This window comes from Halyomorpha halys, unplaced genomic scaffold (genome assembly GCF_000696795.3).
Source record: "Halyomorpha halys isolate HHAL.00 unplaced genomic scaffold, Hhal_1.1 Scaffold58.1, whole genome shotgun sequence".
Classification (NCBI taxonomy): Eukaryota; Metazoa; Arthropoda; class Insecta; order Hemiptera; family Pentatomidae; genus Halyomorpha; species Halyomorpha halys.
This window is the reverse complement of record NW_027110919.1, coordinates 2375576-2395486: the sequence shown is the minus strand read 5'-3', so window position 1 is coordinate 2395486 and position 19911 is coordinate 2375576. Positions and strand designations below refer to the sequence as shown.

Sequence of the window (19911 nt, the reverse complement as noted above, 5' to 3'; positions counted from 1 at the left end):
GGCAGATTGTAATATCTATCAATAAATAAATCTACCAAAAAAAAAAATTTCCCTTAATAATTTACTATCCAATTTCCTCTTAATAATTTACTATGAGATATTAGTATTTATATTTAAATAATTTTTCTTTATTATGTACCTATAAGCCATCTTACACTAAATGAAGAAGAGCGCCTTAAGGTTTATAAAAATAAAGTATTGTGTAAAATATTCGGGCCAAAAAAGGAGGAATTAATTCCAGAATTTAAACTACTCAACGCTGAATTGAGGGAATTTCACCCGGTAAATACAATACTATTCATGTTATCGCATTGCGGCGAATAAGATGGGCGTGTAAGTATGTAGGGTTTAGTAACTAATGGATTCCTAAAATGTTGATTAACAGAAGCGTAGATGGGAGGATTCCGTCGAGACTGATCTGGTAAATTTAAGTTTGGACGGGTATCATTGGATTGATGAATGAAGAGAGCGATCGGAATTAAACATTCGGGTTCACTAAGCCTTTATTATTATTATTATATACTTTTCGCCTTTTGGTTAAAATAAATATATAATATAAACTCTATGAAGGTATCTTAAATCTTTAAGTTAGTTTACATGATCCAGTATGCTCTTAGCAGCCATTGATATATATTTTATCAAAAATATAAAGTAACTGGTCGAACAATTAATAAACGTCAAGGCTTGGGCTAGATATGTAATTTGAATAGCGGTTAGCTGACAGATTGTTATTCACATCTATTTATCAATATAGTTTTATTTATCACTATGTTGTATATTTGTATGTTTAAATTTCTAATGATATCAAAGGGATCGTCCCTCATATTAATTCACAAACAGAATATATCACGTTGAATAAATTTTTTCTCTACTCACATCTCATTTATTTTATTAAAAATTACTTTTTATAAAAAGCATTATTTGTATACGGTCAGCGAGTTTTGATGATAAATTGATGAAGAATACCATTCAATTAAAAAATAAATAAGCCTGAATTAGTTTAGAAGAGACCTAAATATATAATTTAATCTAAATTGAAAATGACTTAGACAAATCCTTAGTTCCTATATAGAATACACAATTAACAACAGTTTTTCGGTCCAATAGTCTTTGGGCCAGTATTTGGCGCGGTTCTCACTTCCTTCCTAAAATAAATAAACATATTTAATTCCATTCCATTTATATGCCTAGAACTATATCTTGGAATACATTTTATTCTAAATGTTGGATTCAGCTCTTTATGAGGATTAAAATTAGAGTATTTAAAATAGTTGGAATAAGCCCAATGGTTTATTGTGCATTTTATTTTTCTCAGTGAGGACATTGAACGCTTTATCCAGAGTTAAATTCTGGATTCAGTTTTATTCATATATGTTTTATCTTTCAGAAGAAAATGAAAAAAGATATATATTTCTTCCAAATTATTTTTATGTGCGATGGAATTATAATTAAGATGACATTATTTTATAATGAAAATTGTAGAATTCATATAAACCGTACTGATAAGCTGAACTGATAGTTTAAGCTTTTAAAACAATTATTTGTCGCTAAAAACGGACGATATCAAAAGTATTCAGTTTCATTTATTCGTCTGTTTATTTTCAATATTCCTGCGTATTTCCTTCTGAGTACAATGAAATTATTAAAATACTGCGAACAAAAAGGATGTTTCCTATTGGCTCTGATCCACAGCAGTCTTTATAAACATTCCATATTCTAGGAAATGTTTCTTGAACATATATCACGTATTCTTAATACGTCCTGATACGTGTCCTTTGAAAATGACGGAAATTATAATGAACTTATATAAAATCAGAATTAGTGACGGAATTTGATTTTTAGTAGATGTGTATAAGACAAGGTCACTTCGTCACTAGCCGGATTCGAATACTAAACGGTCACTCCATTCTCTGACAAGATTTTTTTAACACGTTCATTACGTTCACTTACTCAGTTCACTAACTCAGTTCATTACTCAGTTCACTAACTCAGTTCATTAACTCAGTTCACTTACTCAGTTCACTAACTCAGTTCATTTACCTATTTCGAATAGCAATTGACTATCAGGGAATATTGAATATCAAATATTTTTTAGTGGAATTTCTTTACTGATGTTCTACAAGTCAAGAAAAGAATTATTATTTTTATTCTGGAACAGACTTATTTTTCCCGCTCGTTAATGAATGCAGGTAGGGTCGGAACAGTCGAGAAACGAATTGTGTTCTGTGGAATGTTTTGTAAAAGTAAGGTACTACCATGTGGAATCTCTTTAAATGCACACAAAAGTACAGTATATGGTGTAGCATGTACTATATTCCAGTCTTCTATATAATTGTCAAGTACTGGAATGTTTAACTTCAAATTGCACAGTTTGGTTTTTGTATGACGTTATAAATCCAAGATGGCCGCCATATGTGATATCTACTAATTACATTAAGAATCACTCCTTCCAGAATGTTCGTATAAGAAATGAGTATATAAAATTTATTATTCTGTAATTTTTCAAATATTCTACCGTTCCGAAAGTTATTATTCATTAAATATATCAACATCAACTTAGAACATTTAGCTGATTTGATTTAATAGTAGCACATTTGGCAAAGAAGTTTAATTTTATTTTGAATTTTACATATTCCATTGAATGTTCCCTAGATCTGGGATACTGTGTGACACCCCAATCACCTTTGAGATAGTAGGAACCAATCTAGGAGTTATCCTTAATAGGTATTCATGATGTGCTAAATATAAAATGTTATAAATATAGGATTGTTAGCAGCCCTATTAAAATCATGTTAAATTTTGAATGCATAAGAGCTCCTAGCGGATTTTTTGAGCAACTGGTTTTATAACCTTTCCTTCCAAAACCTCATGTTATTGTTTACTTCTAAGTTTTCATTAAAGTAATTTATTACAACATGCCTATGTTGAATGAAAATTAGAAGTTGTGTAAAAATTTGGTTACCGAGTGTCTTATTGATGTTTTAACTTCTTAGGAAGAGAATCAAAATGAGTTAATTGATAACTGTCATTACATTATTATTACTGTCATCCATCGCGTTATAAAAACATCCAAAAAAAAATACTGACACAATCAAAACACAAACTACGAGCAAGTAACTTAACACGACAATAAATAAAACTGTGATGAGCTCAGCTGGTCTGTTGGGGTCATTCTCCATTTAACAGACCTACTAACAGACTCTCAACCATGTTGTATGTTATATCGTTTTAACATGTAATATTTCTTAATAGTGAAATATTTCTCTACTTAACATGACTTTTTCCATTTCACACGCCTTAACATGTTAAACTAAAGATCATGAATACCCCTAATGTAATAAATCCCACGGCCATCTTGGATTTTCGAAATCATAGAAACCAACTTCAGGAGTTTGGTATAAGTACTGTGCAACAACATATATAAAGTATACACTGGAGTTTTGATTATCTTGAGCGTAGTGAGATGAAGCCGGCTGGTCACACTAAATCTCCTGGTCAAGAATCATTGTCTATTTCCTTTTCAAGATACAATGGTTGTCGACCCAAAAGTGCCATAAGCCACTACGCCATAAATACTGTCGAAGGAACATTCATAAATCCTTGTATAATTTTAAATTAAACACAAAAATAATAAACGTCGGCTGAAGCCATTAGATATTGATTTGTTCCCGCTAAACGGGGCAACCATTAAAATGAACCGTAACTCGGGGGCAGATGAAAGACATCGGTTAGAAAGAACAACCGGCGACATGGCAAAGATGTAAAACTAGAAAAAACATATGTCCCAGCGGCAGACTATATTTACTTTTTATACGGGCGCTAGATTTATATACCGCGTCCCCGGCTCTTAAATATAATCTCCTCTATCTCCTCTTTAACTGTATCCTATCCTCGTCTTGGTTAGCATCAGGCTCCATCGTCATGAATCAATTTTTCTTAAACGAGTTCCTTATGGCTTTATTTAAAAATAGGAAGTCACATTAAAGGACGAATGTCATCTTCATTCCATACTTGTATAAGAACAAAGGAAAGTACATGGCGGCTGGAAAACATTAATCCCAGTTAAGTTGAATGTACATTTGGCTTTATATGGGTTTGGACAGTTTTCTGTATTTATCTGTTTGGAGTGTCAAATAATTTACAATAAAATATAGTAATACTAATCTATATCGGTATAATGACTACCTACAAGTGATAGATGTTGAATGGAGTATTCTCATTTCAGGTATTCTGCTTGTAAGGAGAATAAAGTAATTTCTTAATAACACTTCCCCGTCTGTAAAGACAAGATTCAGGCTCAAACATAAGACCAAAACTCAGGAGCTATAACGGAGAAGTATCGGATAGTAATAACTAGAATGTTTTTTTACATAGTTTTGTGAAAATTTCTTTTTTATTTTTTTTTCTAGAAAAAAGCCTCCAAATTTGAAAAACCTTGTTCAAGTTAAAAATATGGCGAGTAAAAACCATATTAAAGAAGATAGGGGAAGCACAAGGAAAACCTAATAGAATTATCGCTATACATCCCATATATAAAATAGAGAATCGTTTATCCGTAAGATGGAGGAAGAGTCCCAAAACGATGATGGAAAAATATGTATGTAATCAGGAAATCAAAATAAGGACTTTTTACAAACTAGCTAGTATAGTAATTTATATTTGTGTGACCAGTTCTGCAATTCAGACAGCATAGCAATAATAATATCAAACAAACCATGAAAAGCATTGACGTCGTCAAGTGATGGCAGAGAAAAAGTATTTTAAGTGAAAATTAGTGATATTACTAAAATGGTCGGGATAGCGAAAAAAGTAGAATTATAGAAATTCTTGGATTTGCAAAAACATTAGTGAAATTGTAATTCTCTTGATTTCGCCAATCTCAATCAAGGGCCCATCGTCAATACCATCATATTATTCAGTAAAATAATCATGTTATTACTAAAAAAATCAAAAATATTAAAACATTTTTTGAAGTGTTTGATTTTTTTAAATTGCTTAAAATTGTATTTTAAGTCAGTTGTATTGTGCATTTGCTAGTCAGTACCTTTCAACTGACGCAGGAATATCTGGAAAGATAGTCCATAAAATAGTTTTAATAATAAATTGTCTCACAAATATGTGGGGCCAAGCAATTTGCGGACCATCTGGGTCCACGTACCGCTCGCTGTGAGCCACTAGAATAAATGAAGGTGGATACATTAGGAACAAAGATGAAATCAATCAATTTGATGACAACAGGGACATTCCAAGAGGGAAAATATTTTTGACAGGATTTACCAGGAGTGCAATATGTCAGAAAAAATAATCTGTATACGTTATTAAATTCTACAAAATAATTGGAAATCGCCGAAAATTCGGGAAAGAATCCGAATAAAAATTTGATTTAGTGAAAGATATTGTGACAAAACTTAATCAAAGCGATGACTCCTCCCCCCCCCCTGCTAGAACTGTGGTCTCAAGTTGTCTTATCTACTATTATCGTTGAAGGATTTAGTTAACTAATTTTTACTAAAATTTATTAAACACGCTTTGCTTTTCAATTTCTTAATAATTTTAAAATAGAAATTTGGTGTGGTACATGCGTATACATGTGTATACAAATGAAAAATAGTTGAAATCAATAGATTTTTCACTGATTTTCTCAAAAACGGCTCAAAAGATTCTGATTAAACTCAGTACATCGAAGTATAATGGAGTAATCTTTGATATCAGCTTTGTCTTATCCTCATTGAGATAGATTAACAAGGCTTAAATAACGAAATATGAAAATATATTCTTCTAATGTACCTTTAATTTTGTTTCTTTGATATAATTAAACATCTTGCACTGTGTACATTAATACGAAGTGAATAAATATGAACTTTGAAAGAATTTGGTTAATAAATAAAGGAGAAAAATGGTTTTCCAGTTTAGGGACTGGAAAATCGGAAACAGCCGAGCGTGTCCGACCTCTTTCGATCGCAATCATATCTACCCAGTTTTTTTTTTAATATTTCGTTAAGCTGTTGCATTCTCAAAACGGAAAATAAAAATTTAATGTTATAAATTTTATTCGTTCCAGGGAGGTAAGTGAAAGTCGTATGATGCGCGCATCGTTTCAAATTTTACTTTAATAAAATCTTATTTTTATTTGTCAATCAGTTGTAAAATTTAAATTTCTGTATATGCAGATTGTTTTTAATGCAAATTACGGGTATTTGAGTATTAGAAAAATATGAGATTTCGCATTTAGCTTGTAGATGACCCAAGATGCAATAGGGCATGATAGATGATATATTGTGGGTTTGTACCGTTGAACAGATATCAATACATTATAATTCTATTTTTAATGTTAATAACTGCGTAATTTTTTTATTCTCAAAAATATATTGTGTATAGAAATAATGGTGAGATTCTCCCGGTAGTTATTATCTTTTTTAATAGGTTTAAAAGTAAATTGTGATCCTAGATACAACAGACTCCCTTATTGATATAATTAGCAATATGGTGGAATATAGGATATATAGCCGAGAGGGACAAGAGAAGGGATCTAATATTAGAGCGATTACTATCTGTCCTGAGAAGCTATTTATATTCTAGGCTCCGGACTGTCTGCCAACCCCGCTCTGCTTAGTCTGTCTCGTCTTCGCAATCACTAGCTGGATAATAATCACTCGCTTCTTCTAACCTCACTTAATTAGGTAAAGCCGTTGGTTATGGTGCTTGGGTAATTTTATATAATAACAATACACAAATAGTTTCTTACCGAATTTGCGGATTACAATCCGAGACGGTTTGTACAGATCCATGGGCAAAAATCATTCTATCATTTAAGTCCAACAAACTTTTAAGTAATTTCGACTAAATTATGTGTATATTAGGCTATTTATACGAAGTTATTGCCAAAAACTATAATAACTGCTTCCATTTAAGTAAATGACGAAGAACCCCTTCACCACCTAGTAACAATGGTTCGTACCACTGGGGTAACAACACCTTAAAGTTTTAGAAAATGAAGCACCAAGTTCAATACATTGCCGAAAAAATTATTGGGCCTGCCTTCTGACGAATATAACTGATTACTGATGGATATAGAATGTATAAATAGTATCACGTGCATCTTGGAAATGAAATTAAAATATTTTTTTGTTTATCGTTTATTTTTATTTAATTTTATTTTTTAAATTTAAAAAACCTTGAACTAAATTTGGACAAGCGATTAACCTGGAATCCTCACACCAGACTGAAAAGACAGGAAACTGCACGTCGATTTCGACTATTACAGCACTTACTAGACAAACGGTCTAAACTTCCAACACATTACAAAAGAATGATCTACATGACTGTAATAAGGCCAATCTGGACATATAGAGTTGAGCTTTGGGGCTCCACTAAACCTTCGAATTCCTCTCGTATTCAATCCTTACAATCCAAAATCCTTCGTAAAATCCTCAATGCTCCTTACTTTGTCACAAATAAAATCATACATAAAGACCTTAATGTTCCCTATGTAACCGATCTAGCCCGAACCAGATATCACTCCTTCCATTATAAACTCTCTAACCACTCAAACCCCTTAGTTTCTAATTTTGCATCCTCTTCCATTCCTGACAATCCTCCGAGGCGCCTGAAAAGAAAATGGTCACGAGACCAGCTAATGTAAAATGTCATTAGAGTGCTACCAATGGGTAGTTTCTCTACACGCCTGTAACACTTCAATTTAACTTAGATCAGATTTACTGAATGTATTATAATGTACAGTTGTAAATAGCAATAAATAAATATTAAAAAAAAAAATTAAAAAACCGACATCAGAAATAACTCTCTTAAATATATCTATTCGTTCTAAGAGTTGATATGTTACTGTATCTGTGCTAATGATATTAAGTGGGTTGTGAGTAATGTCTATAAAAATAATGAAACTTGGTATGGTCGTTTGGTCCCAGCCACATTTGAACTAAATTCGAGACTCTTCTGAAAATACATGAATATACTTTTCATTATGTCTTCTTGTAGAGATGCAAGGAGCTTACTGTCAGGTGATATTCACATTTACATGGAATTGAATATACTTGCAAAGAGCCAATACTCATTCCCAGGCACCCGAGTACTTTTAATTTTTTATTCATTTTCAAATAAAATCTCCTCCTTGGTATCAATTATGTAACCAATTTAGTAATAAAATTAAAGATTGTTACACTTTTACTCGGGACGTGACGGCCGTACGGGTTGGGGCGCAGGTCCCAGTACGCTCGGTTCGGAACGGTTGTGGGTTCGATACCCACCTGGGGCAGTTAAACATTCATTTTTCGGCGGCCGAAGAATGAATCTTGACACTCCCACCTTGGTTAGTGCGCGGCGGCAACCTAGGTAGCCGTCAGAGGTTGGCAAAAATGACCACAAGACTCACTTGTCGGACTTGTTCCCCCCACCATATACCAGTACCCAGTACACTTTTACTACTTTATTTTCAAATTAACAGTATTTACTCAGAAATAAAAATGTGATAAACAAAACGAGGTTAGGGGTTGAATGTGCTGACTATATCTATTACACTTTACACTCCATCATTTAAAAACGTTACGAAACTTAATAAAATATTTTTTCAATATTTTGAGCTCATATTGTTTCCAAAAACTCACAGGATATTACTAATATGTACTGATGTGATGTAACATGTTACATCAGCCCCCTCAAATTTCCCTAAACTTACAGACGGACAGATTTAATTTCAGTATTTTGAGATCAAACTGTTTTAATAGAAACACGAGATCTCTGTGAATTAATCTGAGCCTTTAAGTCTGAAAATCGGTTGAGCTATTTGTTTAAAATTTTTTACAAATCTACAAACAAGCAGGTTTCGAGTCAGTCCAAAACACATTAACTCCTTTTGGCTTCGCGTTAGTCTAGCAATAAATTCACGACAGCTAAAATAGACGTGTGAAGTACTTGTCCAGGCCGAAAAAGTGACTGCAGAAGTAGTATGTCGCTGAGTTGAAGATTAAACGTTCCATGGATCGGGCGAACCATTGTATTAGGTATAAACTCATAGATTAAGATTTTAAAAGTTTTTAGTGGATTGAGATATGCAAGCAGCGATTAATGGTGTCGACGTCGAACTTCTTGGTTTGGTTACCAAGTCCTGAGAGTGGCGGTTCCGAATGAGTTGGCTTTCCCAATCAAGTGATATTTTCCTCGTAGAGGTCCTTCAAAACTTTTATTCCTATTTTTATTTCGGTTGATCACACACACATTTTTAAATAGGTGCATTTATAGGTGTATTCCTTTGACTCGTGAAGTACAATTATGAAAATAAAATAATAATACCTGAAAACGCTGCAGTCAATATTCTTTTAATTTTAGAGGTATTATACGATATAAATAAAAAATGATATATAAATAAGTAATAATCTTTGGTAAGATATATTTTAGGCACACTTGTCCGTTCGTTTTTTATTATTTAGACGTCAAATAGTAGAATAGGAAAAAATATATAGGGTTCATTCCCGAATAAACATTCTCGCTAGATGAGATCAAAGATACTCGTAGCTCCTCCAGCAGAACCTACGCTATAACTAGAATATGTTCACACCTCGTTATAAATATTTTCATGTGCTTAAATCGTTTCGTTTCACTTACAAGCAAGAAATAATTTATTGTCATTGTCAATTAAGTATTCTATGTTATTGTTATTTTTAAACAAATCAACTAAATTCAATATCCGTAATAAAGTAATGGAGTAACATGTTCACATCAAATACTTTTTATAACTACTGTTTCAAAATAAAAATCTACCATGTACCTATAGTTTATATATAGTTCCTCACTATATCTATTATTTTCTATTCATACATATTTTTTGTCAAAATTTCGTCTTCTTTTTCTGTAGATTTATATTGAATTCATAATTATTTACTTTTAAAAGTTGATGATTCTTTTTTTTGAAAATAAATTTATTGGACTATTCCTTGAAATATATACATTTCCAGGAGCTCACTTTTTAAGTGCATTAAGCATATGTTGAGAATGGAATTTCATCAAATTTATAATGTTTATACTAATCCACAATTCTGAGCCAAATGGAATCAGTGGTTTTTGAAACTTAAATGTGTCAAGGAAAGTACTTTTACACCTGCATAAGCGAAAATAGTGCATGAACCAAATTGATGCAAAGTCCGTTTTCCACCATTCCTCAACTTTCCTCCACATTTCGAATATGACGGGTCAACCGTTTCCAAATATATGTGTAAAGGAAAATAAGTTTGTGTTTACGTACAGTGTGCTAAATCAGACCAGCCGTTTTTACAATGTAGTTGTGTCTAGGAAAATACGTTTACGGGTAGATGAGCGTATTAGTGCATGAAGTTTGATAATGGGGACCCATTTTACATTAATCCCTAACTTTCTCCCAACTTTAAATCTTCCAACAGTTTTCGGAATATACATATGTAAAGAACAATATATTTTTTTAGTAAATTTTTATTTAAGCGTTCTGTTATCCTTATTTTAAACCATTCAGCTAAACCGCCAAATATATAATGTGGAATTTTGAATGAGTCCGTAAGAGCTTCCTAAACTAGTTTCAGTCCTAACTCTTTTAAATTATATTAGATTTGTATCAGATTATATCTGTCACCCCAGTGAATATGTGGTTAAGTCGAATTTTGGTCAAAATGAGTTAAGTGGTCTAAGAGAATCACAAAGGCAACATCTTCATTGTGCATAAGTGTCTAAGTCAGTCAACGTTTTAAAACAGAGTTATTGGTCAAGTCTGTTGTCAACGGTCGGTGAACAATTAGTTAACTCTATTATCTAATTAGTGATAAGACATATCAAATTGGTGTAAAACAAGTAACAAGTTACCAACGTTTTGGTAGTATCGACGAAATTTCGATGATTTACCACAAACACCTGATTTTACATAAATGTTCAAACTTTAAAAGTTGTCTCCTGAAAAGTAAGGAATTTTGACTTAACCACATATTCACTGGGGTTACAGATATAAAAATATTCTACATTTTAGAACAACATAATTCAGTCAATAACAATAATATTTCTTAGAGAAGAAAACGATATATCGCAATTTGGAATTTTGATTTTAGGCCCTTACTCTTCAGCAGTGTGTTCATTGCTTCATTATTTCAATTATATTATTATTAACCAATATAATTGCAAAATACATGCACAGGAATTTATATATGTACAGGATGTCTATGTATATATTTTCACCCCGATTAACTTCTGTGATTTATGAAAATTTGATTAGATTTTCAGTAAATTAGGACCAACCGGTTCTAAGGGTTGTATGAGGTGGGTTATTTGTATTTATTTATTTATTTTTTATGAAACGATTTTTCAATTTTCCCCACTTTTTGCACGTAAATTTTCAAAACACTAAAGACAAATTGTTATGTTTTTTTTTTTTGCGATTTACCCCTTCAGCACGTGGGGGACCAACAGCGTTTCCGATACTAATTCGTCTTAAATCCTAGTTAAAATTTCCAGAATTTGATTATGTGAAGAGAATATTAACGAATTAGAGAATATACAAATGGGAGGATGTAAAAACAATTTCAGAGTCAAATATAACGCATCATTCTTATCTCCGGTATTTCCGGAATGGCAGCCGTCCTGTTCAGTAGGAATATCTTTAGTCAATTTTTGTCTGCTTGGATAAGATCTTTTATTTAAATATATAATTGGATATTGTTATAGATATTGGATATATAGCTATTATATAAAACTTCTGTCAAGTATGTTAGAGTGGCTTCATCACCATTTCTTGCGAATATCTAATTATATATATCTGAAGGCCAATAATTTATTATTGGAGAACAAAATATACGGTAGAAGAATTTAATCGTTTTTGATATATAGCTATTTGAAGGAATTTACGTTTGGACGACGCCTGAAAATTTCATCAAAATATTAGTATGGAGTTACGACTGTCACATAGAGTTGATTACAGACAGGAAGGAAACCAAATTTGTGATAGCCGGTTGGAAATTTACTTATCTGAGGACATGCTTCAAATTGCTGAAATTTATGCCTCAAAACAAAATTCCTTACCTTCGATAGTGAGAAAGAAACAATAATAATTGAGATGAAAAAAATTAAGTTTATACATATATTTTTACTATATTGTTCGAGACTGGTTGTTTTATTCAATATAATACAGTCCTACCAGCTAGGTTAAATAATATTTTTGTGGATAAGCTTAATGATAAGTAGAAAAACATAATTTCCAAACAATAGAATTTATATTTAAAAGTAATACTGCCGAATGTATGTAAGGTTTGACTGACTAAGTGTATGGAATCATCTCGCAACATGATGAGGTGCAAGAACTGCAGCTAGTTCATTACTTGTGCAATACTCTACTTGCACATTGCTATCGGGAGCAATGCTTCATAATCATTATTAACATTTTTAGCTGCAATTTCGGACATCTTTCCTAGTTTGGTGCCACTCACAGATAAGATAATTTGTAATTCCATTTGAATACATATGTTTTCTATGTCATACTTACGTCTGAAGTTTCATTGAAATCGGTTCAATGGTATAGAATAAGAAGTGCAGTCCTAAGAACTAGAAGATAAGAACAACCAGAGGATGTTATTTTTAATTATGATTTTAATCTACTGAAGAAGTAAATATATTCATAAGATAAAACTGTAATATAATTTGAATGAATCTCTACATTTGATTTTTGGAATGGGCCAAATGTATTTGCTCCCTATTATATTAATAACAAATATAATAATAGATTAAATAAGCCGAATCCATAAATCCCTTGGACATTTAGCGGGCGTCAAGTCATCCTGGGATCAGAGGGATCAAGAGATGAAGCCAAAAATCCCTTTGAAGATTCACAGTGAACGTTAGCAATCAAAATACTCTTTGTTATCAAGTGGGATCAAAAGAGGCGAGCAAAATATTAATACAAATTTAATATTCTGTTGGCACAAACCATTTAATTCAGAGTATTATTTTGATTGAGTTCAAGCGACTTTAGGGACGATTTAAGTTGGTAACTGCCGTAGAAACCAGGCAGTTAAAAAACATGGTGACAATCCATGATGGCTGTAAAACAAATTAAACCTGTTGAAGGCCAATTGAAAAAGTGACAGATAAAATTCACTTTTTTAACTATTTTACAATTTAGCTTGAAACAAGTTTTATTTTTTCAAGTTTGTCTACTCCCTATAATTAAATGTTTTCTAAGTAAAATAAAGGACGCTCCAATCATACATATGTCTTGCATGTATTTCATGTATCATGTATCAATTTCAAAACTAATGTGTGCCCCAGCACATTATAAAATTCCAAGAACACCCACTACAACAAAAATACAAGTCAAAAACTCCTTAAAATATAGGCCACTACAGAAGAAGGAAACAGTGCAGGACTAGAATATATATTCATGCTAAAAACCATAAATGAAATTCAAAAATAGGGGTTATGAAAAAAAAAAAAATAAATAAAAAAAATACATATATCAAAGCCTGATATCATCTTAATATATCTTATCCCCCCAGTAAAGCGGCCCTCCCCGTTCTTTGTACCCCCCCGGCCAGCCACTCCTGGGCTAATATTGTAACCCCCGCCCTTAGCGAACCCAGCCCAACCCCTTAGAATGCCATATGACAAAGGAAGGGCACCATTATATATATATTTATATACTCAGGTATATATTAATATTGTTATACATATATTTTTCAATAATGGAAGTCAGAAATAAAAAATACATATATCAAATTATTTATTTTTAAAGGAGAGTACGAAAAAAAATCATTATATCATAGGATTAGCCCTTAATGATGAAAGAGGTCATCATTCAGATTACAAACTACCAGATATACATATACCTACCTAAAGGTATGTATTCAATTACTTATTTTGTCAGGAGAGTTCGAAAAAAAAATACATATATCATATAATATGTATGTATGTATTAACCAAATATAATAATAAAGGATGTTACGAAAAAATAGGATATTGGGGGTGGAACTGGAAAGGATGATTCCCTTTTAATTGTTTTTGTTGTTATGATCTCCTTGAGACATTGTATCATCGTCCTATGTTGACCAATTGTGAACATTTGATAACTAAGGCTCTTCGGAAAGGTGGAAGAGTGGAGTTCCACCGATTCCTTGTTTTAGCTCGTTAGGTTATAAGAGTAGTGTAGCTCGATATAAAGATTTTTTTTTCAAAGACGCTCTGCTCGATATTAGTAAATGTTTTCTAGGTAAGAAATGGGAATCCCTAATTATAGGATACTGGGGGCGGGATCGGAAGGAAAGATTCTTTTAAGTTCTGAAATAATGATACAATGATATGTCAGAACAATGTTATTCCATCTTGTCGCTAATACAGTTAATGTGGATAAGGTGTAATTGTTCACTGTTAAGGTGAATATGTGGTAATTAATTAATTAACCTTCACTATCATATGTGCTGTCAACTAGCAAGTCAGTCCTGCCAAGATAGTGAATAGTATCATGGTAACAACTATCATACTGTTTAAACTATGGCAGAAGTTGTGGCAGTTGTAGCAATGACAAACAACTGTCTCTGAGTGATTGTGACCCAGTCTTTTTTTCGCCTTCAATTTTTACAAATACTATACCTCAATAATATACGAATACTAGCTGGTATTTGGACGCCTTTTATGTTACTAACAGATTTTCTTCTTTTATTTTCTAAAAGTAACAAACATTTGATGCTGCTTATTACTTTTATAAACTATCATTACTAACTATTTGGTTATGCGACAATAGCAGCCATCGTGACTTCTATTAAGATTCTGTTAAGGAATCTATATGGTCAAATGAATTGCATCTTCTGGCAGGTTGTTCGATATTTTCATTTCCAGCCTCTCGCCATTTTTACAAGCAGCATCGTTTTTCGAACTATTATATTTTTTATTATAATTAATTCAGTGGCACTTTCGCTCACTGATTTATCACAATATTTTCTCTGAATAATTTATTATAAGATGGTTTTTGCCAATAGATTCAATGAAATGGTCAAAACGCGTTTGCTTGCAATAAAAATTCTGTAAAGCTATATTCGTTTTGCTGGTCTTATTTGCGCCTTCAATTGTTACAAATACTTTACTAGATACTTTTTCTTATGACAACTTATAATAAGATAAGTTATAGAAAGCTTAGCCTTAGGACTTAGTTCTCCCCTAGCTGTTGGCTGACCCATTGACTGGCTATGGACAGATGAGTATGAATTGGAATGGTGCCCCTCAATAGCTACAGATAGGGACGGATATAGCTACAATAAAGAGAGGTATAATAAAAAAAAGGGAACATTTAATTAATGAGAAGACTCCTTGCCAAGTGGCTATAGAGCAGATCCATTGAGTAGATTGCCTGCGTTATATATAGTTCGATCTCTCACTCTCCTTCTCGCTCACAAATAACCAGCAATGATCCATGAGGCCGAGACCTCTATGATAAACATATTGCCAGGCCTTCTTGATTTGTTACTGTCGTTTGTCTAGGGAAGAGTTTATTCACTGACATATATTTTTTACTTTCCTTTTTCGGTATTTTAGAATCAAAAACTTTAATCCTCAATAAATGAACTTTGAATCCTCTTCGATTTCTGTTCTTTACCCTTATTAATTTATGCGAAAGGAAATCTATTTTTTGTATTCCTTCATTGCCAGATCGGCCTTGAGTGTATAAAATGGTTTTTATATAACAGCTTGATTTACTTTTAGCAACTGACAATCGTGGAGAATAGTCTGGTGTAAAAGACACCTCTAAGCATTACAATGTTATAATTATCTGACAATTATAAATAATAAAGATAAATTATTTTTAAAAAATAATAGTTTTGCAATTAAAAATAAATAAATAAAATATAAACAAAACAACCAATAGAAATTCATCTAAAATTATTTTCAGGAAAGGAATTTATAAATTTACCTCAGTTATACCTTGAGTCATGCACTAAGTAAAGTAATAGTTAGTAAAAAAACAAACAAAATGTAAGTAAAAAATAAGAAGTAATTAATAATTAAAATAGAAAAATCATAGTGTAAAAAAGAAAAAAAAACTACTAACAAATATAATAAAATAATACTTTTTAAAAATATAACCAAAAATAAAACTATAAAAACTTTTTTTTTGTAAAGATTAGGATACGTGGCACATATTTAAAAAAATCAAAAATCAAAATATATTGTAATTAACAAAATAGAAAAAGAAAAAAAAATTAAACCCAAAATCGGAATATTTACTATAAGTGAGGGAAATGTCCAATATTTCATCCTCTTTCTAATGAGCTGTAATTCTATTGTGATGCTACACCGAGTTAGAGAGGAGAAAGGTGGAAAGGACAGAGCTCAAAAACCCCATTATTAGGGGAATGTTCTTATTCTAGCAACTTCTCATCACTACACCAAGATCCACTAAGGATTTCGTAATTAGATTCCGCGTTCCACTTGGCTTAGAGCAGTTAGAATGGCTTGTCGGTCGGTCACCACCTTAATAAAATTTTCCTCAATGCTATGCCTCAGCTCTATAATATAGTGTTGTTCTTCAACAAAACTTGGATTTAGTTAGGTGACAACAAACTAATAGCTTGGATTCATAAGAGCTATATATACGGTAAAACTAGTCATTGTCCCAAAAGTATAGCTTATTATATCTTGTTCATTATTCAGTCAGACTAAAAAAAGTATTTAAAAACGATGGAAATCAGTCCTTAAGAATACGAATCTCTTAGGACTCCCAAATCATTATATCAAATTTTGAAATAGGTACGAAATCGATTGTTGGCATTATAGGAGCTAAAACAAAATGTTCCAAAGCACATAAATTTTTATAGTAAAAGATATTCAAATGAAAAGAAAAAAAAAAAACTTAACAAAATTTGTTTGTTTCATTTGAATATCTTTTGTTATATACTGTTAAAATAAGGAGGTGTCATTGTTGTTGTTGAGGTGTCATTGTCAAATGTTAAAATAAGGAGGTGGGCCGTCCGTAGTTCAGTAAGTAAGACACAGTCTTACTAATTTTTGATGTCTAATGGCGGTGCCGGTTCAAATCCGGCCTCTGAGGCGTTGACTTTTTTCATTGAGTGGCGGTCCCACAAAATGAAAAACTTTGACCCCTAACCATGGTTAGGCAGTATAGGACTCCAATGGGAGTCTTGCCCAAAAAAAACAAGGAGGTACATACATGAATAATCACAATCGTTTAATAGCATAACAGGTAGATAATAGACCCATTCTACATAATTTTAGTAAATTAATAACAACCCAACCCAGTAGAGAACAATTGTTTGTTGAATTCCGAGCTGGCCTAATCCCGTCCTACATGGCACGATCTTACCTCATTTAGAGTAACAAATCCCAACTGATGGGCCTTAAATAATAATGTATTATTATTATTTTATAATTTTTATAGAATAATAGTTTAACACTTATCTATTTAGGTTTTTAATCTGACGATTTAGTGTTATATTGATCTTGTATTGGTTGCAGATGGTGGCCCCGCGGAGAGGAGTTGGGAGGGTTCCAGTTTGGATCGGCTGAGCCTCATCGTGGAGAGCATCTCCAGGCCCCCGGCGTAGAGTAGCCGATGTACGAGGTCGCTCGGCCAACAGGGGACATCCAGAGGAATAAGAATAGTAATGTGTGAGGCTCAGCATTGGCAATATATAATATATCATCCTTTGATATCCTTCTTAAATACGTAATAACATTAAAAAAAACCATTAAACTATTGCCCATTCATCATTTGGTGTATCCCAACAATGGGAACTGTCACATGCGCCTATTATTTTTCAATTATTATATCACTGTACAATATTTGCTAAATCAATCGAAATTTAAACAGGACGGGATGAATCCGGAAAGTATTAAGACCACATATAAATACATCATTCGAATAAAACATATAAAAGTTTTATTCTGTATTCAGACTTGTGTCCGATACTATTTTTGTTACTAGAGTAACTTGTGATAATACAAAGTAATAGTACATTATATATCTTTATCTTAATTAAAAAATCTACTAACTAAAGTAAAATTTTGATTGAATCTTTAAGTTTGATGCATCTTTTATCTGTTGATAGTTTTTAGAACCAAAAAAATGGCTTTTTGACTAGTGATTTTTCAAAGACCTTTTTGTGATTCTTAAAAATATTTACGGATAATAAATGCATCAAAGATTGGATCAATACTTTACTTCAGATAAAAATGTAGTAAGGAGGTTTTGGATTTAAGGTCGCCTATGCATTTTTAATATGAAATGGTATAAAAATTATCTAGACAATAATTTGCTCATGAGTAACTCATAATAAAGAAGAGAAGTTTTGTTTTCAGTTTGTTTCCTCTCAAAAATAAAGATATTATTTTTTTATGAGAAGGAAAGAATTAAATAAAATATCTAAAAAAAAATCTTTAATACCTAAAATAATTTTAGGTGTTAAAAGGTTCACTTAAATTGTAAACCTTTAATTGCATTCATTAGAGTTCTAATAATAACATTAGAATAATTAGTAGTCAGATTTTCTTTGATCTTTGGAAAGGCCATAACGAAAAAAACAGTTGTACCGGATTCGAAATAATTATTCGATGAATCTCGTTTTTATAATCATTTTTTTTATTTATAATTAATAAAATTGAAAATACTAAGGTATCTTATTTTTGTCAGATTGTTTTAACAGCTCAAAAAAAGCGTTAACCAGGATTTGAAGAATATTAAGTTTGTCTACCACTGGATTGTAAAAGCTAATTTGTTGATATTTTAATTATAAATTCTAAAGAAAATAAAGTTGAAAGGGGGTGCAATATAAAATGATAAACTTATTTCATTTCCATTAAAAATTAAAATTTTCGTCGTAACAGCTTATTTACCTTTGCTACAGACATTAAAGTCCTAATCACCTTTGATCTGAGGTGTCGATAAAATTAAGCTGTATAATTTCTGAATTATTAAAGTTATAGTATAATTGAAAATATTTTGCTCAATGTACTCTAGTTTACCTGTCAACTATAAATTTATTGATACAAATAAAGAGTATAAATTGCGCCCGAGTACGGTAAATAAACTTTTATTGAAATAACTAACTAAGATGTAATGGGTCGTTCAAATAATTTATTTTTTCAAATTAATTTTTAACACTTCTTTTTGTCCCTCAATGTGTATAAATTTATTAATTTTTTTAAAAAACATATTGTTATTAATACTACATATGAATAAAAGAGAAATTTTTAAAATTAGAAAGAATGATTACATATATTGCTAATGGGGCTTAGTGAGATATTTATTTTAGGCTTATATGATTGTAAATTGTAAATAATATAGATTTTATGAAGAAATGTGTTTGCTCAATAAATGTTGTATGGAATTGTTAGACTGAAGTTTGTATTTTCAAATTATTTATTGGAAAGTACTTTTTTTTTGTTTGTTTAAATTCATTGAAACTAATGAATCGACAATTGAAGACTGAAAAAGTTAATAGTTCATATTACGTTGCATTTATCAAAGGAAAATATGTTGCAACTCCAAAATATATTATGATCCTACTATTTTCACAATTATAAATTAAACATAATAGAAATAATTATTAAATTTCAATAATTTTTGAGGTTTTTAGATAATGTACTTTTTATAACTTTGTCTGTTTTATAATGTTTAAATTACTTTGCCCTGTTTGGCCTTGACCCTCAAGTTTTTCAGTCTTTTATCACTGGATTTTGTCTGTTGATCATTATGAGCTTTGTGATTTTTATTTATTATTATTTCTCATTTGTGTAATTTTTTTTGTTTTAGTTGTTTATTTATTAGCAAAATATATAAAACCATTGAACTTTCTTATATAAATATCAGGTGATTATTTATCTGTTAGATCGATAAATGTCCCATCGAATAAATATAACAATAAACTTATGTCTTTTACAACA

General features: G+C 31.3%; 1 protein-coding gene across 1 annotated transcript in view; it reads left to right on the top strand.

The window, feature by feature from the left end:
• Positions 1-19880, top strand: part of nau (nautilus) — a 52449-nt gene extending 32569 nt beyond the window's left edge. Inside the window, exon 7 of the mRNA XM_014438509.3 lies at positions 17485-19880. Coding sequence (XP_014293995.1) covers positions 17485-17573 — 89 coding nt within the window. The 3' untranslated portion in view covers positions 17574-19880. The remainder of the gene's footprint in view (positions 1-17484) is intronic.
• The last annotated feature ends 31 nt before the right edge of the window (positions 19881-19911 follow it).